This window comes from Saccopteryx bilineata, chromosome 9 (genome assembly GCF_036850765.1).
Source record: "Saccopteryx bilineata isolate mSacBil1 chromosome 9, mSacBil1_pri_phased_curated, whole genome shotgun sequence".
Classification (NCBI taxonomy): domain Eukaryota; kingdom Metazoa; phylum Chordata; class Mammalia; order Chiroptera; family Emballonuridae; genus Saccopteryx; species Saccopteryx bilineata.
The window spans coordinates 79,736,257-79,759,412 of record NC_089498.1 but is presented as its reverse complement, the minus strand read 5'-3'; the positions used below and the strand labels follow the sequence as shown (position 1 = coordinate 79,759,412).

The 23,156-nt window shown below is 42.1% G+C and overlaps 1 protein-coding gene across 14 annotated transcripts in view; it reads left to right on the top strand.

Annotated features, from left to right (window-relative positions):
* The window catches only part of KCNMA1 (potassium calcium-activated channel subfamily M alpha 1), an 815,298-nt gene that overhangs the window by 754,217 nt on the left and 37,925 nt on the right, over positions 1–23,156 (top strand). For 9 of the 14 annotated variants that reach the window (XM_066244080.1, XM_066244063.1, XM_066244081.1 and 6 more), the window contains one exon: positions 20,474–20,587. In XM_066244080.1, coding sequence (XP_066100177.1) covers positions 20,474–20,587 — 114 coding nt within the window. Of the gene's footprint in view, positions 1–20,473; positions 20,588–21,350; positions 21,432–23,156 lie in introns of all 14 variants that reach the window. The other 5 variants (XM_066244078.1, XM_066244079.1, XM_066244068.1 and 2 more) reach the window with 1 other exon arrangement.

Genomic DNA, 23,156 nt, shown 5'->3' with positions numbered 1-23,156 from the left:
TTTGAGTCCTCCATAATAAGAGTAGTACATTTCATTAAACGAGCTTACTAAACAATAAAGAAAATCTGACTTAGGGCTCTGAGCAGGTCTCAAGTACCAAAAGGGGCCTGCCCTGTTCCATTTCTTCTGTGGACATCACAAGATGAATCTCTGTGCAGTGGTGAAGATGTAGTTCTACAAAGCAGCAGTTGCAGCTGTTTTCTAAATGACTTCAAGTTTTTCCTACACAGCATATCTCACCACATGAGACAGCATCTTAAGACAGCCATTTACTATGCTGCTAATAGATTCTCAGCTAAGGAAACAACACACACACACACACACACAACAGTAACAACAATGTAACAGAAGGTTGAGAAATACAGACCACTTTCTGAGCCTGTGGAAGTTCTGAAGCCCTCCATGCATGAAGGTCTTCCGGAGGGAGTGGATGTGTGGAAGACAAACATAAAAACGGACAAAATAACCTTTTCTTTACAACTGCATGCAAGAAAAGTCACTTCCCCACTCGGGCTGTGCCCAGCTTGGGACAACTTCAGTGAAAGGAGACCTCAGCTTCAGAGACAGAAAACAGATGTGGTATGGTGTTGAGATTGGGTTGAATTACTAACATCAGGCTTTCACAGCTGCTTTATTCTTTAAAACTTGTGTGCCTAGTAAATGCTCCTTTGAATGATTGATTAATTGATTGATTTTAGAGTTTAGAGAGAGAGGAAGGGAAGGAGAGAGAGAGAAACATCAATTTGTTGTTCCACTTATTTATGCAGTCACTGGTTGACCCCTATATGTGCCCCAACTGGGGGTTGAACTCACAACTCTGGCATATTAGCACTATACTCCAACCAATTGACCTACCTGGCCAGGGCTAGTTAATGCTCCTTTTAAAAATTATAATTCCTTTTGCTTTTCAGGTGATCCCTGCACAGGGCACATTCATATACAATGTCTTATTTAATCTTCCTGATAACTTTCTGGGACAGAGGTTATTTATCTCCATTTTACAGATAAGAAAACTGAGGCACAGAAACATTCAGCAACTTGCCCAAAGTCTCATAGCTAGTCAAGAGGATATAGAGACCCTGGCCTGTTAGCTCAGTGGTAGAGTATTGGCCTAGCGTGTGGATGTCCTGGATTCAATTCCCAGTCAGGGCACACAGGAGAATTGACCAACTGCTTCTCCACCCCTTCCCCTTTCCTTTCCTCTCTCTCCATCTCTCTTTCTTCCCTTCCCGCAGCCACGGCTTGATTGATTCGAGTACATCAGCCTCAGGTGCTCAGAATGGCTCTGTGGAGCCTCTCCCTCAGGTGCTAAAAATAGCTTGGTTGTGAGCATGGCCCCAGATGAGCAGAGCATGGGCCCCAGATGGAGGTTGCCAGGTGGATCCTGGTCACGGTGCATGTGAGAATCTGTCTTTCTATCTCCTCTCCTCTTACTTGGAGGATTAAAAAAAAAAAAAAAGAGGACATGAAGTTGATCCCCCATCTGGTTCCAAAGCCTGTGTTTTTCTTACCACATCCATCTGCCTCATAAAAGAAGACAGGTGTTATTGTGATGAGAACAGGTTTGAACCTATCTATGCTTTTAAAGGTCCTGGGAGGACGACTGGGGACTAACAACCAGAGACACAAAATCACTCAGGTCATGCCATTTCAACTCCTAAACTGCTCCTTGCACCCAAAGGCTGAAGTTAGTTTTGAATGTTCTTGTTTGTGCACCCCCCAGTTTGTGGGTTCCTGCCCTCCCTGTTCCAATAATCAGAAACTCTAGGTCATCTTGACCCTGGTCTTCCTTGCCACAGCACCTGGATGGGCAAGAGCAGAGCTGGGAGCGGCAGGAAGAGCTCTGCTTAGCCCGCCCCTATGCTCTGCTCATGGTGTGGTTGTTAGAGCTTGTCCTCCCCGTTAATACAGGTTTCACTCTGGAGCCGTCTCAAAGACAGTGAGAAGTTTGAAGCTCAGATATTGCCTTTTTGGCTAGAAACTTACAAAATAATTTCAAGTATTATTTACTTATTCCACTCATTTCCCTGGAAGGCAGTCAATAAGAATGAACAGACCAATCTGGCCCCCAAGCTTACAATTGCAGGCGTGTGTTACATTCAGAAAATTGTCCAGAAAAGTTGTCCTGTGAGAAGAATATATGGTTGTAAAAGAAGTCTTGTAATTCCTGATGAGATTCCAGATAAGGACAGATTGGTCAACAGCTCCTTTCCGGAGCTTCAGTTTGGGTCATACATTATGCCCTTGATTAGTGTCCCTGGTCTTTCCAAGTACAGTAGGTCTGTCTCTATTTTCTATATTATTATTCTCTTAGTTTTTGGTTAGATAGCCCTGGTTTTTTGTGTGTGAGGAGTAATATTTTTGAACTGAGATATAACACACACTAAAACAAAAAAGAGAAAACTCTTGGTTTATAATCTGATGAATTATTATATGTATATGTATAATGACTATGTAGCACCCACCTTAGCAAGACATGCCATTGTTATGCTAATGGGATCTATAGGCAGAGTAACACGGACATTTAAAATAAGTAGTATGGCCTGACCTGTGGTGGCGCAGTGGATAAAGCGTCGACCTGGAAATGCTGAGGTCGCCAGTTCAAAACCCTGGGCTTGCCTGGTCAAGGCACATATGGGAGTTGATGCTTCCTGCTCCTCCCCCCCTTCTCTCTCTCTCTCTCTTCTTTCTCTCTCTCCTTTCTAAAATGAATAAATAAATAAAAAATAAGTAGTATGGTACAACTTGAATGCATATGTTTAACAATATGGGTTCTGGAACAGTCCAGAGTACCATGTAAAATACATAATGTGAGTCATTTTTTTTCCATTGATTTGATGGAGGATGGAAGAGAGAGGAAGAGGAGAGAGAAGCATCAACTCAATCTTTCACTTAGTTGTTCCAATTAGTTGTGTACTCATTGCTTGCTTCTCTTGTGTGCCCTGCCCAGGGGTTGATCCCATGACCTTTGGTGCACTGGGTAGATGCTTTATCAACTGAGTAGACACTTTATCCACTGAGCAACCTGGCCAGAGAATATAATTTTTGAGGTATGAATTTTAATTCATATGCTGTGAAGATAACATGCATGCCTCAAGCTAGCAAATGAACCTAGCCAACTATCCAATATCTTTTTCTCTTTACCCATTTTTATATAAACAGAAACTAAGGTGAATTCCTAAAACCCTTATTTCTTTTCTTAAAAATGGCCCTTCAGGCCCTGGCCGGTTGGCTCAGTCGTAGAACGTCGGCCTGGTGTGCAGAAGTCCCGGGTTCGATTCCTGGCCAGGGCACACAGGAGAGGCGCCCATCTGCTTCTCCACCCCCCCCTCTCCTTCCTCTCTGTCTCTCTCTTCCCCTCCCGCAGCCGAGGCTCCATTGGAGCAAAAGATGGCCCAGGCACTGGGGATGGCTCCTTGGCCTCTGCCCCAGGTGCTAGAGTGGCTCTGGTTGCAACAGAGCGACACCCCAGATGGGCAGAGCATCGCCCCCTGGTGGGCGTGCCGGGTGGATCCTGGTCGGGCGCATGCGGGAGTCTGTCTGACTGCCTCTCCGTTTCCAGCTTCAGAAAAAAAAAAAAAGTGGCCCTTCAAATAAGCCAACTGATTTATAAATTACTTTAGTTCTGGATTTATAGAATATTGAGGATATGCATGATCCTACATACTTCATTGAAATGTTCTGGAAGAAGTTATTCTCTAAATTCTAGCAGATCAGTATAGTAGTTATTGAGCATCTTGTCACATATCTCTAGTAAAGATTTTTTACTAGCTCTCATGTCACATGATTTACTGCACAGGCTTTGTGAGAAGGCAGAGGTGGCTTTGGGCTGGGGATGGTTTGTGGGGGAGCTCCAGAGTAAGGGGAGCTGAATTTGAAAACAATGATGATTATCCTAAGAAAAGGGGCAGCTGAAAGGGGCCCAGGCTGAGTGAGACCAGAAAAGGACAAGTGTATTCAGGGAGGAGCCCTTGGCTATGCATCTACTAATGATATCACTGAGGGGACTTAAGACTCTCAGGGTATCAAAGGAAATGATTACAGGTAAAGTCACTGTTAACTTGGATAGACCCTCGAAACAATGGCCTGTTCTATATCTTACTGACCTCTCCCTTTCAGCAACAGCCAGAAATATATTTAGTACTTAACACAGCACCTCACACCTAGTGGATGCCTAGTAGAGGTTTGTGGGGTGAGCAAAATAAATGATTTAAACCTGATATCTATGGTTTACAGCCTGCTCTGTCTTACTTTGCCTTCAAATGAGACAAAGCAGCTTGATATCTTTATTAAACACCACATTGTTTCCTTCTAGGCTTCATTCACTCTCCAATCATTTGACAGCTGGACATTGGGCAAGTGTTACAAAGATCAAAGATATTGAGCTTGTCAGTAAGAGCTGTGGTCAGATATACCCAAGCATTCTCTAGTAAACTCATCTCACTTCTTTAGCCTCTGCTGATAGCTCCTGATCCTCAGCCCTGTACTGGCTTACTGCAGCTCCTATTGCATAGTACCAGCCCAGGGATCTGAGGATGCTGCAGGAATGAGACCTACAATAGTGAAGAAAGGGCAGAAAACGTCTCTACTTCCTGCTCCAGGGGGCTTTGAATGGTTCCTAAGAGCATTTCTGACCATGTAGAGAGGGACACTCTTCTCAGAAGCAGACTGGCCAATAGTGGTCTCACAGCTGGGCAGGAGGAATTCCATGGATGGCTTGTGTCACTCTGCTTACTATAGTGAATATAGTGAATCACAACAGGACTGTCAGAGTGGCACCACAGGTGTGCAGGGTCAAGGACTCAGGTTTTAAATCCTACTTTTGTCAAGTCATGTTACTTGACTTTGTATAAACTATAAACACTCTATGATTTTATTTCTTTGTCTCTTAAAGTGGGGCTTGTTATAGTGCCCCCTCCTACATGCTGTGATGGGTTGTGTGTGAATCCAGAGACCATGGCCACAAATGGGTTGATAAAACATCAAGAGCTGTAGAATTAGCACTTTCCAGTCAAGTTTAATCAGGCACATGTGGGCTTTGAAACCGACAGCCTGGCTTTGAATGGCACTGATGCTGCCACCTGCTAGACATGGGACAACTACTGAACTTCTTTGTCCCTCTATTTTCTCACTGAGAATACTAACTGCACCTGGCTAATCAAACTGCTGTGGAAACACATGCGATATAGGGCTTCCTGTAATCCATACTGTATCTTCACATGAGTCAGAAAAAGTCGTTCCTTTCTCATGACACGTTTCTTCCATCTGTTGATAAATTTTTATAATACATCGATCATGTTTGAGCAACACACTTTTCTGCCATCCTCTAGGAAATAATATTATACTAAATATCCAAATATATTGTTATGTCCATGATATGGATAGGCCCACTTTGATGAGATTATCGTAAACTGCCCAATTTTCATAACTGCACATGGCATTCCTGAATGAATGGAGGTGAAGCAGTTAGTACCTAGGGTGTGCTAGAGATCAAGCAATGTTAACTCTTTCTGTTATTTTTATTATTGTACAGTTACACCATTATCTTTTATTTGTTCTCCCCAGAGGAACACATAGCAAGCAAGGGTTATCCATTTGTACCTAGCAACCAGAATTTCGGCTGATTCCACTTGTCAGTAGATACGCATAGAATATAGATAACAGTGGAAACCAGGACACCCTCAGGAGGGGAACCATCCAGGTCAGCTACACTTACAGAAGCCTACAGAGGCGTTGTGGAAGAGCTGGGGCAGAGTGACAGTGACCACAGGGGTTTTTCCTCCGTGGACAGGTTGGTGTGGCATCGCACAATGGCGCTTCTCTATGGAGCAGAGAAGTTAGGCCACAGACAACTCCTGGACAGAAGACCTCATTCACATCGACTCTGTGACAACTGCTTGTAGCAGGAACCCTGACTCTTTGGAGAAGCGACACCAATCCAGAGTGGTCAGTCTGCTACAGCAGAGTAGGGCTCATGCTGGTCCCACTACATGGCAGGTGGCACCTGGCTTCCCTCTTTTGCCTCTTTTTTCCTCAAAGTACTTTGGTCCTCAGCCAGGAGACCTACCTGCCACCCACCTGCCTTAATCCCTACCAGGCAGTGAAATCAGACTCTGGGGACAGGATGCAGCCCTCAGAGATTCCAGCCTGCAGCCCAGAGTGAGAAACACAGGCCCAGCTTAATCTTAACCCAAGGTAACCATCGGTGATCCTTACAGCACAGCGGCTGGTTCACTAAGCCTGAGTCTCCACAGAACGGGCAGCCTCCTAAGGGGGGTTGCTGGGAAGATCGGAAGGAAGGCATAGAATGGGCATTATGAAAATGCGGGGTATCTGAGAAATGAACTCTGACTCAGGAACTTCCAGGTGGTTCCCTGTTTTATAGCATCTTGGTTCAGAAGGAGCAGGGAAAATAAAGCAGGGATGTGTGCATGGGAGGGAAGAGGCAGGTGGATGCAGGAAGTTCTCTGAATTCCTAACGAGTGCAGGAAATGGAAAAATTTTTTAAATCAATCAGACCCTGGATCTAAGGACAAGCAAAGATAGTAAATAATGAGCATGTCAGCGTTGAAGTTTCACACTTAATCTATAAACCTACTTTTAATAGACCCCAAGTGATTATAAATTCACAGTGGCTTTCTATTTATTGGGATTATACAAGGCTGTTCCATATTTCTGTAGGAAGTCCAGGTGTGTCTCTTCCTTATTTATTTATTTGCATTAAGGATACTGAGGATTTTTAAAGGAAACCCTCTTTCTTATGAGCATTAATTATACACCATGCAAGGAAGCAATGACCTCGATGTTATGAAATATTAAATCAAAATGCTTCCTACTCCCAGATGACCCAGAGACATAAATACAGCAGTATTTTGAAGCCCCTCTTGGAGCTGTTTTGCCTGAAAATTTATTGTTTTGTCTCCATTTTCAGAAAGCCCTGTTTTTCCATGAAGTATGGCACTCTGGGTAGGTTTTAAGGCGTGGAGTCCTCCGGAGTTGCCAGCGTCGGCAACAACTCTTATGTGATGGTACACGGGGGATGGCGCGTTGATCGGCTCCTTTAAGATGACAAATCGTTGGAGAGTGTTATTGTCTTTGATTGCACACCTTACATCATCTGTATGTAGGAATAAGAGGGTCATACTTTATCTTTAGCCATTTTATAAATATTTAAGTCCTTATAGTTGCCTAAAGATATTAAAGCATTTTTTACAGTAGTCGGAATATAAATATTATATATAGCGCAAGATACCAAAGTAGTTTAATGAATTCATAATTTTCTGTTCACATTTATTGGAATGTGTTTTATGTTCCAAAAGTTCCATTTAAAGAATAGATACCATTCTGCTTTCTGACAACACACCCAGCTCTGGCTGGCATTTCAGGCGGGGTCTCGGTCCCAGCATCTGTGGAGGCTTTCATTAGGAGGCAGGGAGGCAGGAAGTCAGGCCCTGAGATGGATTTCCTCAATCTCCACATTTAAAAAAATATATATAAATAACTTTTTGAATAAACAATTCTGGTGCTTATTTAAATCATAAAGCATTCCAAAGAGAAAACTTTTTGTAGCTCCTTTCCTCTACTTCAAGGAGATTAATTCAAAAAAAAAAAAAAAAAACCTAAGCAAAAACAATAAAGATATGGTTTGTAATTTTCCTGTCCTCCCCACCTCACCCCCTTTCTGTAAACAGGGACACAGACGCTGTTTTTATAGCCTGAATTGGGGTATGGATTTGGACAGTGACTTCCCACTGCCTTCTGTACATTTCTCCTTAAGACAAAGAGCTCCAACTTCTCCTAATATTTTTCTAAATGCAAGGGAGTGACAGGGAGAATGTTAGTTCACCTCTTTTCAATTTTCCAGTGAAATATAGAGAGTTCCCTCTTGAATATTTTACAAAGTTTCTCCAGCTCCCAGAGGGAGTCCATGCTAGGTAATGTTTGCTAATTACCAACAACAAAACTAGACATACAATGCTGGTAAATTACCTGACCCTTTCCATTTTAATGAGGCAACACAGATTTCATGAAGTGATGTTGTTTCACTGGTTAATGGTGTCAGCACTGTTGTAATTGTGGGTTGAGACACATTAGCTGAACAACCACATATAGAAAGGGCTCTCTCCCCACGCCCTTTGGAGACTAGAACCATATTATCATTAAGCCTTTGTCATTTGCATGCTGCTAATCACTTACTTTATTATCCTGCGTATCCATTGTCTTTCTTTAATTGCTCCTTAAATTAAAATTAAAAATAGTTCTATAGCCCACAGTGGCTGGGGTAGCATCTTGATTATGAAGATAACTTCAAGAAAATGGAATGACTGGTAACGCATTGCCCAGATTATGAGGGAGTCCCACTGTTCTGTACATGCCTGCAGGCCTCAGGGGCCTAATTGTGGTGGTTTCTCTTCCTTTAGTCCATACTGTTTGTTTAATAAATGGTTATTTATGGTGTTTTCAGCTGCTATAGCAACTTTGGAGAAAGTACATCCTTCTTATTGGTTTGGGCACTGAAATTTCATTCTGCAGGCAGAGCTATAAAATTGAATCAAAAGGCAGGTTCTATGCTAGAGCCTCTGGAGAGACCCCTTGAGTCCCATTGCTAGTTTATTTTGGACCAGCCGACATTAAAATGTGGGATCAGAGCTGACATGGACCTTAGAGTCATCCCATTTTACAGATGAAGAAACTGAGGTCCAGAGCAGTCGCCAGGACTATGATTACACAGCAGAAGATGAACCCGGGTGTCTGTCACTGAGTGGACTGGATGAGGGCTCCAGGAGGGAGGGTCACTTGTTACTGGCTACTCCTGAGAGTGGATGTGTTGTCACGCCATGAGTTGTGATATACAAGCTGCACAGGTGTCACAGTGCCAGGCACTTAGTGTATGTCTCTTGCGTACAGATACCGGTGTATGTATGGGTGCGGACTGTGTGCCAGGTACTAGAAGACAGGGCTTGTGTCTTCCATTTCTCAAAGAAAAAACCCATGGGTGACTACAGTAATTCCTGAATATTTAGTGATTAAACCTAGAATTATCGTGGTCCCAATATTATATATGATATCCCAGAACTGGGATGATAGATGTTCCAGCTCTGGAAGGATTAGGGCATTGCCTCGTCTGCCTCAGGTTTACAGATGAGAAAACTGAGGTTGTATAAGACACTGATTCCCCCTAAGTCCCTACAGGGAGTTAGGGCAAAAGCCCATGTCTTTTGATTCTCTGTATATTTCTCTGTCAGCATTACCAGTCTGTTGTTATCATCATCATCATCATCATTTTCATCATCATCGTGGTCATCATCATTGTAAATAAATTAGTACTTTTAAAGTGCTTACTGTGTGCCAGGCATTGTTGTAAGTCGTTTTCCTGTATTAGTACTTATTACTTTTTAAATCTTGATGACATATTCCTTTCCCATTTTACAGATAAGTAGAATGAGACACAGAATTTAAATCAACTGATCGATTGCCCCAGATCACAACTCCAGAAACTGAACAAAGCAGCATTCAAACTCAGGGAGCCTCACTCTAGCATTTAAGTTCTTAACTGTTACGTTATAGTACATTTCAGGTTGTAGTCCATAGATATTGATCACAGTGTAAACAGAACTGCTCAAAATCAAACCAGCACCAATCAACCTCTTCTTTAACGAAAGTGTGTGTGTGTGTGTGTGTGTGTGTGTGTGTGTGTGAATGCTTGATCTCCAAAATTCAAACTCCTGGTTATATAGTCATCTGCCAGATAAACATATGTGCATGGAAGCCTTTTAAACTTAAAAGAAAAAGTTTACAGGACTATCAAATGTTTGGAACCTCAGCCGCTATCTGGGCTCAGTGAGGTGTTCTGTCTCTAGACCCTTTCAGAGACAGCTGGCTGAGTGCTGTCAGGGACGGGACTCTGCTTTTCCTGAACTGCATGGCAGTGCCTTGGATCACTTGGCAAATCCATCTTTTGCAACTACTTAATTTTCTGTGCACTTAAGATATGGGCGTTTTAGTGTGCCTGTAATTTCATAGCTCTCATTTTTTGCTACGCTGGCCATTGGTTCATAGTAAACCAAACAACTGGGGCCCATTTGGCATTTGGTGTTTTAGATGTAAAAGGACATTTGAACTACATGACAAATGCTGAAAAACAAAGCCCATGGCACCGAGAACATAAAGGAACTGTTTATAATGTAAAGGTGGTTACATTTTCAGTCAATCTATCACTTTAATGAGCTCTTTGCATTTCTCTGATTAATGTTCACAAGAGGGGGAGAAGAAAATTGATGTAATGGAAACAAAATGGTCTATAGTCTTGGCAGCACGAAGGAGGTTTCTGTGTGTTTTATTGGGATCCATTCGTATCACTGTCTTGCAGTGTATATGTCTACCTTTCCCCTGGCATGGTACGCCTCTAGTTTACTGGAAACGATCCTGCATGGGAGATCCTGGGTTAGAGGCAAAACCCCCTTTGTCCTCTGGTGGTGGCATGAAAGAGGGAAGGTCCCGGACAGGAATTAATAATAATAATAATAATAATAATAAAAGACTTACATACTCCATGCCCATTGAAATGAAGAATCCAATGGCTATGAAGATTTTAAGAAAAGGACATTAAAGATGCTTTTAAAACATTGAAATTGGTATGTAGTAATTACATAATTAGTAATTCATACAGTTTAAAACAATGAATAAAGGGAATGGGAAATGTGCAGAGGAAGACATCTTCAAGAAGTAACTAGATGGGAGAAAGAAGTTAGTCAAGGTGGTCTTCCTGGAGGAGGTGAAGGAGGGGCAGGAGGGGTTGAGAGAGAAGAGAGGGGATGGAGAGGGGAAGAATGTGTAAGGCATGGTGGAAGCAGGGGTGAGAATCAGCAAGTGCCACTCTTCTATGTTGGAAGCCAGCTCAGACTGCTCCTCTCTTCATTGTGTGCAGGAGCACATGGGTTTCTGGGCTCTTTAGGACCATGTGAGCACTCAGGCCCCTGTGCTGTGATTGGGCAGCCCTTAGAAAACGGTGGAGAGTTCAGATAGTGAGAACTAGGAACTCTGGAAACTCTCTGATGACTTCTAAAGTCTTTTAGAACCTCAGTTTCCCCAACTTCTAAAGAAAGTGGGTTCTCAAAATGAGGATTCTTATAGTTCAACAAAGTGAGTCCACCCACGTATCAACCAACTGCTGTCAGCCCATAAAGATAACACGAGATTGCAAAGCTCCAGTTCTTTTTCTTGTATTAGTTTATAATTTTTTGTAATTTTTTTTCTAATTGCACAAATAAAACATTCATTTTAGAAAATTTAGCAACTACATATAAGCAAAAATAAGACAATATACATGCCTTATAATTTTATCACTCATACATAAGAAAGTTGACATATTAGTTTTGTTTCTGTCAATTTAGATACTTTCTCCCTCAAAAATGCACCATACATATTAGTATGTGACCTGTGTTTTCCACAAATATTTTTTCCTGATCATTGATCCATGCCATTAAATGCTTTTCTGCATTTTTAGTGGCTGCATAGGTAACAGTTTCCTTAAACTAAACATTCGTGTTGTTTTCAATTTAACAGTGTTACTTAATAACAAATTACAAGTGTTCTTCACTTACAAATGAAGAACATTGTACTCACATCTTTAATATAAGGAAATTATGACTGTACACATATTTTTAGAAGTGAAATTGTTTAGGCCAAAGGGTATATAAAATTTTAAGTTCTTTGATTCATATAGTCAAAGTATGTCTTATTTTTATGTTGTAAGATGAATTAGGAGGGGGTAAGAAGCAGTTGAGAAGTTGTGGAAAACTCACTCTGACACCATGTCATATTAGACCAGGTAACTATTAGTCTTCTTTCCAAATCTATATAGTTTTATTGAGACTAGACTTGTTATTTCCTCCCTCTCCCATTCCTTCCTTTCTTCCTTCCTCCCTCCCTCCCTCCACCCCTCCCACTCTCTCTACCTCCCTTTTTTCTTCCTACTTTCCTTCCTTCCTTCCTTTCTTCCACTGACCCCTCTCAGAGACAGATAAAAATAGAAAGCTCTTTAAGCTCATAAGGAAAGAGACCCTTGCAAATGTATTTGTTTCATGTGTGTAAGATTTGTCTAAGTGCTGAACTTGTGTCTTATGAAATTCAGTGGGCAAATAGTTATAGAGAACTTGGTTGGTTTGGTTTAGTTCAGACCCAAAACACAAACTCTAAGAAAGATGAGGTTCCTTACTCAGTAGTTAGAGCCAGCTGTCTAAGGCACTCCTCAAATACAGAAAAAAAGAACTATTAAAAAAATATCAATGTCACTTATTGTAAATAGAAGAAATGGAAGTATAGGGTATTGACCCCAATCTTTTCCCTGGTCACTGGAAGTGAGCAAAAAACCTTGAATGATGATACAGTAAGTCAGTCACTTGTTTCAACAGAAAATCAGACATGCATGAGCCATTTCACCAAGAACAGAGATTTTTGTCAGTTACTGTACTATTTGGGGCATTTTAGTGGCAAGAGATAAAAATTCAACTCAAAAAAGGCTTAAGTAAAAAGAAACTCTTTTGCACAGGGTGCCCACATCCTTCCAGCATTGCATCCACAGTCTCTTTAACATCTGTTACATAATGTACCGGGGAGAATGCTGATCGGCCCCAGCTAAGGGTCAGGCCCATCTCTAAATGAGTCCTGTAGCCAGGATGACAGGGACCATTTTGCTGACTCTGTGAAGTCAGACTGTCTGGTTTTATACTACCATTCCATGGCCAGGGTGGGGGCCGGGTTGTACCCACCACCCCCACTACTACCAAACACTGGAGAATGGGTTCCTCACATGGAGAAGGAGTTGAAAGGGAACAGATAACAACTGATAAACACCATTCTGACTCTGCCACCAACTGACCTTGGCTACAATAACTTCTTTGCTCTGAGCCTCAGTTTCTTTATCTGTAAAATGAAGGAGTTGATTCCAGGATTTCCAAAATCTCTTACATCTCTGACATGAGTGAATAAATGAGAAAGTGGCAAGAGAGATCAATGGTGTGGTTTTGGTTGCTTAGATGTGTCTAAGCTGTCTTTAGGCTCTGGATAGAAGACAGTTGTCAGTCCAGGCACATGAGTTATTTTATTTTATTTTTTACAGAGACAGAGAGAGAGTCAGAGGGAGGGATAGATAGGGACAGACAGACAGGAACAGAGAGAGATGAGAAGCATCAATCATCAGGTTTTTTTTCACTGTGACACCTTAGTTGTTCATTGATTGCCTTCTCATATGTGCCTTGACCCTGGGCCTTCAGCAGATCAAGTAACCCCTTGCTCGAGCCAGCAACCTTGGGTCCAAGCTGGTGAGCTTTGCTCAAACCAGATGAGCCCACAATCAAGCTGGCAACCTTGGAGTCTCAAATCTGGGTCCTCCACATCCCAGTCCGACGCTCTATCCACCGTGCCACCATCTGGTCAGGTGCATGAGTTATTTTGAATAAAGCAGATAACACAGTGGAAATTGGCAAAGGAGTTCCACTTCTTCCCTCCCTAATGTTGACCTCTGTCACCCTCTCAGGGTCTCCCTCCACCTTGGGCTCTTAAGTGGAAAGTCATCAGTGGGGAGTGTCAGAAGCTGCTTCCTTAGTAAATAATCACTTTTATTGAGTTAATACTGGTCAGCTGCCTGCCTTCATGAGCCAGGACTCCAATTTGTGCAAAGCCACTGAAAACTGAAAAAAAAAAAATACAAGGTTAAATGGAGAATTGGCCAGATTTCTCTTACAGACTTTTTTTCCATGAATCTATTTCCACAAATAAGCCTATGCACGTGGGTTTTTCTCCCACAATTTAGAAAGTGGTTGTGCTTGTGTACGTGGAATATTCTTCAGCTCTTGAAGAATTTGTTGGAATACGTACTGCAGAATGACTGCTGTAGCTATTACTGTACTTGCTCAGGGGAGCTGTTCAAATGCCTCATTTATTGGAGTTTAATAGATTAAAAGTCCAAATTGAGTCTCATGATATAAGCCTAATCAAATTCTAATCTGCATAATTTTCCCATAAGCAGCAATGGGAAATTTGGATAATTTATGTTTTAGCAGTTGCCAATCATTTGTTAAATAGCATTGTTGCATTTACTTATCAAAATATTTTTATTGATCTTCACTTCATTTGACATTTGGCTTTGGGATTTTTTTCCTGCCATTAACAGGAAATTTAATTCATCTCATCGATGATGTAATATGAGATATTTCTCTTGATTTTAACATGTCTTTATAGATCATTTTTAACGGTGATCTTTTCCTTTTACAACTTCATATTGAATACCTGTCTCAGCAAACCTAGATGACTTGGCTTAATTTATTTCCCCAGTTTAACATGGCATATGGATTTCTAACCATCATTTATATGCACACAATAAAAGATAATTTGGCCCTCTATTTGAACCAGTTCCTTTATGTTAAGTCTGTGGGGGTGGGGGAGGCACTTACCTTCACTTCTCCATCCATTCTAGTAAACATGATTGATAAGAACGTCCATCTCCCTCTCTCCCTGGGAAGACTTGGGGATTTAACTAGGGAAGATTTAGAAAGTACTTTGTGTTTTCTCCTTGGACGAGTACTGTAATAAAGCATTTATTATATGTACTGAGTAGTGCATGCTACCATACCAAAGCAAGTTAAGCATAACTACAATGGATCCCCATTGTTGCTGGCTATTGCCTAAAACTGAAAACAATATAAGAGTAAGACTAACTTGGATCTCACACCTGCCTGCCAGGGTGGAGGGAGAGACACAGAGGGCAAGGAGTAGGGAGTGCCATGGCCCATCGCTCTCAAGTCAGACTGCCTGGCTGCAGCTGCCACACCTGCCACTTACAGACTGGGTGTGCTTGAGGAAGTTATTGGACAGCTCTGAGTTTAATTTTCTTATATACAAAACAGGAAATGTTTTCAGTCCCTACATTCACAGGGTTGTTATGAGGAATAAATGAAGTGGTCCCATGAAAAATCTCTTGGCCATAATAAGAAGGAATATTGGCATGGCAATGTAGAGGAGACCCTGGAGCCAGTTCTCCTCGGTTTAAATCTGAGATCTGCTAATTGCTAGTGGTATGCTCTGAAACAAATAGCTTACCTTCTTTGCGCTTCTGTTTCCTCATCTGTAAAATAGTATTATCTACGTAGGATGGTTTTGAGAACTAAAGTAATTAAATGGGCAGAATTTAGTACATAGTAATTACTCAATAAATGTTGGCTAATTTTTTTTCTTGAGCTTCTGTTTAAGCCCACCAACTTTATTCTCCATGATCTTAATCAGTCTAGATGCAGGGCATCCTGGCCTTTCTGTGACAGTCTTTCTCCCTTCCTGGCGCATTCATGTCTGCATTGCCCTGAAACCCTTTCCTAACCACCTCCAGTAGATCTTGTCTGAGCCACAGCCTTCTTCTTTTTTTTTTTTTTTTTTTTTTTTTTGCTTGCAACCACGTGGTGCCTCTGAGAGGCTGTGCATGTACGTATGGGTAAAGCAGGTATCCAACATGTTACAAACAAATGAATCCTTGGTGATCTTGTTATTCTAGTGTCTCTTCTCCTTGCGTTCTTAGGGACAGGACCAAGTATTTGTATTAAATACTATAAATCAGAGCCATCCTGAAACTCCCTTGTCTAATTTAACTAAAGATCACTTAACCTTCCAGTAATTTCCCTGGCAGAGGCTGAATGCCTCTTGCCCCTGGGATAACCCATATTGTGAAATTGACATCAGACACTACTAGTTTTATTCACCTAGATCCAACAGCCATGCATATAGTCAAGAACACCAGTGCTGGAAAGGACTGTAGAGGGTAGTGAGAACCATTTTAGGAGCCTTGGAAACAAAAGAGTGAAGGGAAGCAGGAGATTAGGTCTAGAACAGAAGACTCCAGAGAGACTCTGCAGCTGCTATAAGGAATTAAGAACCTCTCATACATGAAGTCTGGTCACCAGTTTTTCAACATACCTAGAGAAAAACCTAGCTACTCCCATACCTGAAATCTTCCTTTCTCCCATATTTTGTGCTGTAATTTTATCACTGGATTTGTCTGATAATTTGTACCAAAATATATCCACAATGCTTACTGCTTTTTCATTAGTTGTCCATGAATTTTCTTTATGTGAAAATCTTTTTTTTTTTTAATCTACCAACTACCTCAGTTCTTTATCCAAAGAGAAGAAGCAGTGATGGAGTCTGGGGTCTATGTTTATTCACAAATGTTTATCATGTGCCCAGCAAAATAGTAATATCACAGTCAAAATTTTTGAGTATTTGCTTCATACTAGGTATTGTACGAAATATTTTGAATATAGTATTTGATGTCATCTTCACAACTATCCTGTGTAGGAGATAATTCCAGCTTATAGACAAAGAATGGGACTTGGAGAAAGTTTGTGCTATGCTCATAGTTCAGTGGCTAAATTGGTGGGTGAGCCCGCGTTTGAAGCCAAGACATCTGACTGTGAAGCTCATGCTGTGAACTGTTCCACTCTGTCTCTTCTCTATGGGTCAGGAGTTCTGTAGACAGTCTGGGCAGTTTAAAGAAATAAAAAACCCAGTCTCTGGCCGAAAGTTCTTATACAGCATATGGAGCGACCCTTTGTGGCAAGGGGCCATGTTGGGTCTATTGATGCCTGATGCCAAAGGAATAAAACAGATAACATAAGCCCATCACACCTGTCCCTGAGGATTGGAATTGGGGCAGGGGCTTTGATATAAAGACATCAGCTAGTCTTTGGAAATCATTTTCAGCCCAAAGCTTGCTTCCCATGTCCACACCCAACAGAGAGCAGATTTGAAGAGTCAGAATCAGGAGGCCAGCTCTGTAAGAGCCTGGCTGCAGATGACTGAGCTGGAGACTTTTCCTGATTGAGAACTTTTCATTTCATCTCTCTGATGTCAACATTGGTATTCACCTATTCTGGTAAAGTAAGTGGTCATTTCTGAAATTTATTTCCCAAGTGTTAGTTTAACTAATGAAGGGAGCATTTCCCAGCCTCTCTGTTCTCTACTGGCAGGTTGGGTTCTCTGCCATGCATCCCGTGAGCCTGTGCTTTCACACACAAAGCTGGGTACTGTTTTCTGTGGGGAGAGCTACAGTTCAACCAAAGACGTGTGCACTGCGGCAAATAATGATGGCGTGGGGAGGAAAACAGTCAGATACCCGGACACAATTCACATCTGTCGCTTTGTCAACTGTGACTATGGCGAATGGGGCAAATGTCGTCAAAGGACACCCAAGGCAGGATTGCCTTGTCCCTTCAGACGGACGGTGCCTGAATTCTGTTCTCTCCGAGATCACTTAAGGAATCTGGGTCAGCCTTACCCTTTCTGACCACAATGTTTCCATATTAGGACCTCTAAGGAAGAAACAATGCTAATAAGTTCTATTCGTCTTTAACACATCTCTACAGTGAGGGGGAAAAGACAGAGTCTCTCTTTAGTCTTTCTTTTTTTGCTTTTAAAAAATGTGTGACTGGAAAAGTATCAAGAGAGAAAGAGACATTATAATTGCTAAAGTTTTCTTGCCAACAAAAGCACCCTGTTGTTGGGGTCATGCATAGGAGAGAGAAGGACCTCTACTAATGGAAAGATGTCTTCGGACACCCCCCACAGTTTGTCAGTTTGCAGATGCTAACGGCAGGCGGCCTGGTGACTGAGGGGACAATGGAATATGAAAGCAATGAGAGAGGCCTGTGCAGCAGGCCTGTCATTTCTAAATGGAGGTTTCATGCAAAGGAACTGAGTCTTTTCACAGCTGAAAATGGAATTTTTAAATAAGATAAAATAAAAGGACACTTCGGCATGTTGCAGGTTCTGTAATGAAATACAGTTTTCCTAATACTGTGCAACCTGCATTTCTTCCTGTTTTATGGGTGCTGTTCCTTGACATACGAACCCGTATTTTCTCAAGTCAGCATTTGATGATGGATGTCAAAATACGGGCCATGTATTATGCATATAGCATTACCGATTTAAGGTGTTTACTTGTCAAGTTGAAGAAATTCAAAAACGTCACATCCACTGAATCTGCACAGCTGTCACTTGCACTTTTTCATGCTTTTGAATGAAACTTCTGATGAAAACAGTTTAGTTTCTCCCTTTGCTATTTGAGGGGAAGAAAACAGCTAGCATTTAAAATGCATGTTCCTGGTTATGTGGCTGGCCGAAAAAGCATGCATTTCGAGGTTTAGAAAGATGGATACGACACTGTCATCAGAAATTACTTTCCCTCTGCACAGTGTGTCAATATAAAGGATAAAATTAAGTGCAATCAGGGACTAAACAGTAAATAAAACTCTTTTTTTTTCTTTCTGAAGTATGGCACTCAGTAGTATGAAATTTATACACAGAAGAGCAGAAAATGGGCCAGCCCTTTTATATCTTTCTAGCATTTCATGCATTATGCACGTTCAAAACGACAGGCAATTAGTGAGCACCCATCATTTCCTTCCCGGGAAAGCATCACACACTCCGTAAGGCCACATTCAACCCAGTCCTGTCACATTCATGGAGAGTAAGTAAGGAAACTGGTCACACAATCTACTTGGGATATTCTCCTTGGAAACTTCACAAATGACTTGGTATCTGTAAGTCCATAACTCATTGATAAACCCACAGAGCAGTCCACCAGGGTCAAAGACAAGAAACCAAAGTGGGTGTGTCTGCATCTGCCTGTCTCCCCGGGGTAGGGAGCACACAGGGCCTTGCAGCCAGCACACGGCTGTGCCACCACTGGCCATGTGCTTCACTTGGTTAATTAATTTCACTCTGTGAATGTATGAGGAAACAAATGTCTCATGCTTATATGTCTCTATGCACATCCTTAAAGAGGCAGCCTTTCAGCCTAGCTGGGATGATCCCTCACCTTGTGAAATTTGAAGTTATGACTAGGTCAAGTTCCTTCTAATATGTACTTGGGAGTTGGATCTGAGACCCAAAGAAGCCGGACTGCAAAACTCATAAACTAAGTAGGCTGTTTCCAGATTACTCTGCCCACATCTACTATGAGATCTGTGTTAGGCACACTGGGAAGTTCAAGAGTCTATAATTGACTACAAGCAGGTGGCGTATGCATCCATCTGGATGATTTTAGCTGCAAGTATATAAAAAAAACTAATTTTGACTTAAACAAAAGGAAAATATGTAAATATTATACATAGTCTATGTATGTATATAAAACGATCCTACCTTAGGATGGATTTGTGTGTGTGTGTGTGTGACAGAGACAGACAGAGACAGGGACAAACAGGGACAGACAGACAGGAAGGGAGAGAGATTAGAAGCATCAGTTCTTCACTGTGGCACCTTAGTTGTTCATTGATTGCTTTCTTATATGTGCCTTGAGCAGGGGCAGGGGGGAGTTTCCATAAGAAATTTTGTATATACAAAACACATACATAAAATTATATAAAATCTTATTATACACATGTAATCTTATTTATATGTATATATAAAATCTCACATAGGAAGAAATTCTGAGGTCTGTTGGTTTCAGTTCTAGGGCTGATTAATTCAGGAACTCAAAGACTGTTGTTCCTGTCGTTCAGTCTTTCTGCCATTCAGTTCAGCCAGTATCATTAAGCTGACGTTGTCCTCATCTGGTGCTCTTCCTAGTTATGAGGTGGCTGCCGTAGTTCCAGGCACTACAGGCATAAAAGCAATGTCCATTAGGCTAAAAGAGAATCTCTTTCCCTATGTGATTCTTTTTAAGAGCAAGGAAACACTTCCTAAAATTCCCCAAGCAGATTATCTCCCACTTTCCCTTGGCCAGCACTGTGTCAAAAAACAAACAAACAAAACCCAAAAACAAAAACCAGGTAAGCCTCACTGGCAAGAGAATAAGCAATTAATTGGTTTACGATAACAAGATAGATTAGGTTATGTTGTGCTAACATCAACAACAACAAAACCCCAAACTCAGTGTCTTAAAGCAACAAGGATTGCCTTTTCACTCACTCAGATGTTCTGTGGGTCTGGGCTGTTGTCCAGGGCTGCTACCCAGCATTCTTCTCCATAGTAACCAGTGTGCCCATAGTTGTAGTGGTCTGAGAGGACAGGCTGTAGGTCAAATACTTGTACCAGAAGTGATGGTATGCATGATGCTGTTCACTTTCCATTGGCTTGAACATTTCCTGTGTTGCATGGCTATATCTAACTTCAGGAGACATTTAGGTACAATTCTCATGTGTGCCTGGATGAAGAGGGGAATAAAAATCTGTGAGTAAGGTCAATAATTGGCACAGAGACTGGTCTTTAAGGAACTATCAAAGTGGGTTAGAATTATTTATAATAGTCTCCAACTTTGTTTTTCTAAAATATAACTTATCAGAGTTTATGCTGGGAGTGCTAATTGTTGCCCTATAAATAATGCATAAATTACATTTGTTTTGATTGTGTACATACCCTGAACCTCATTATTTCTAAATTTTCCACATCTCTGATTTTCCTCCCTTCTCTTTTTACTTCCCACTAGGGTTCACACCCCCAGGAATGGACAGATCCTCTCCAGATAACAGCCCAGTGCACGGGATGTTACGCCAGCCCTCCATCACGACTGGGGTCAACATCCCCATCATCACTGAATTAGGTAGGGGTCAATGACAGCCTTGGGTAGAGTTTTTGGTTCTCTTTTCCAACTGTGTTGGATAAGAGGAAGTTGGCTTGTTTTTTAGGCTCTTTCAGCATGGTAGACTCCAGTGGGGTTTGTTCTGCAGGAGATTGAAAAAAGGTAGGTGTAGAAATACTGGATTACCAAAGGGGAAACTGTTCTATCTTTCCTCTGAGATGAATAGACAGTTTCTTTCATGCTGGTCATTGTTTTCAAAGGAGTGTGAAATGACAGGTTAGAGATTGGGGAATAAATTAGGGAAGGGGGCAGAAGGGAGGAAAGGTGTGGTCCACGGATTCTCGGTGATTTTCATTGGAAGCACTCTGACAGCTCCTACAGGCAGAACCGTCCACTAAGGTGCAAAGCTTCAGCTCTAAGCCATCCCCATTTTGAGAACTGAGGAGCAGCATTGGGCTAATGTACCATAGCTCTGCATTAAAGCCATCCTAAGAGAGCTTCTCAGACAAAGGCTATTTTCAGTGAATGGCACTTGGGCCCAAAAAATGATGGGATTTTGAGGGCCATAACTGTTGGCTAGTAAAATCCAACTTTTAACCTGGCCATGACACTCCCTGCTTCCACTTATAAATTTTTAACCACTGAGACAAATACTGACTACCTATGGTCCAGGAACTGGGTCCCTTTACTTTAGAACGTTTCCTCTGTTATTCCCTCACTCTTCTCTTTTTCTGTACTTTCCTCCACTCCCTTTCCCCAACCCTTAAATGCTGTATCCAATTAGCTAAACCTGGCAAGTTGCCTTTGGTATCAGTCAATCAGGAAAAAAACAGTGGGACGCACATTCTAATGATAACTGAACTGGGTAAGAAGCTCTGTTGTAGCTCCTTTTGTTCTGTTGTTGGTGTTCCCGACCATCCTCAGCTTCTTTTTATTTCACCGGCTGTAACAGAAAGGCTACCCCATGGCACTGCTTTGAATGTGTTTTATTTGTGGCTCTGGTTGGAATCGACTGTCTTGTTCTGGCCTTTCTTAATGATTTCCCCCCCCCCCCCACAGCATCAGTAAACCTTTGATCACACCCATCTGACCTGGCAGTTGTTTTCAAAGCATCTTTGCTCTAATTCATTTTCTCTGGCCCAAGCCTTTTTTTTTTTTCTTTTCCATGTGTCCCCCTGCTCTCCCACCTTCTCCCTTATATGCCTCTTCCAACTCACTGTCAGTTTGACTGACGTGTCTTCACAGCTCTCAGAGGAAGTCAAAGGAGAAATATAAAATTTTTAAGATAAGAAACCTAAGATGGTGCCTTCCCTCCAGCTGTTTATTTTCCTTTATTCTGACTTTATTTGCCTTTTTTTTTTCCATCCTCGGCCCTTTCTCAGAAGCACCGGTTCTGAAGCCATAAAAGCAACCCACTCCTAGGGGACTTTTTCTTTCCAAAGCCAGATTGCAGGAAGGGCGCCAAGGATGAGGTTAGCAGTCGCTGAGGCCCAGTGCTGCACTTTGACCCCCACCCCGCTGGCCACAGCCTTCTCCCGGAGATTCCGAGAGGACTCGTCAGGAAGAAGGGCTTGGCCATGACTGCATTCGTCAAGCCCTTCCACAGCTCCCTGTAACTTGGTTTATAACTCCATGCAAGGCACCCATCAGCAGTGGTTCTCAGAACTGCGGATTGATCTTCTAAATAGAGACAGCCAAAGTGCTGCTCAGCAGAGGGGTGGGCCGAGGGATGGGAAGCACCTGCCTTCAGATGACTCACAAATGAAACTAACATGCCATTTCCTTAGCCCTCACATATATTTCAAAATAAAAGAGCAGCTTTTAACACAGAACTCTTACTTGTGAGGTGTCTACACACCGAGGAATAAATTGTCCACCACTCAGCACTGCATTATTGTCGACGTAGCTATTTATCAGGACAAATTTACTCAGCCCAAGGAGTATTGCACTATTTTTTGTTCCGAGCGGTAGAAGAGATGTCTTTTTCATGTTTAGTGAGGTTAGCTGAAGGCTTGGGTTTTGGGGACTGTTCTCCTCAGAACTTTAGTGCCATAGGAGACCCAAGGAGCTCGTGCATCCCGGACCTCTGGTTGGAAAATCCATTCAAACGTCTCCTTAGAAACCTTCAGAAGCACTTCAAAAACTGTCACTGTCAGGAATTTCTTTTCCTATTTGGAATTCATGTGCTGCCAACTAGCTAGGATAACATGATTTGTGATTGGTTGAAGAGAAAAGAAAAGGCTTGGTGCCCCAAACCTGAGGCAACAATGTAGGCAATCGATGGACACCGCTGACTCCTACAGCCGCGGCCCTCACTAGAGGCACTCCGTTAGCTCAGAGGCCCGCCCATGTCCCCACCTTTTCCCGTCACCCTTCCCTTCTGCCTCAAACCTGGTTTTCCTAGTGGCCAGACCAGTTTTGGCAATCATACCATCATCCTCTGATCACTTCACTTCCCCACCTCCCCACAGACATTTACTGTTTACTTACTGCGTGTTCTAAGATGTGTGCTGCACTATGCCCAGCCAGTACAAAGCCCTTTGAAAACCACAGAGGATGCCAAAGTCAAACAAGTTTTTTAAAACTGTGT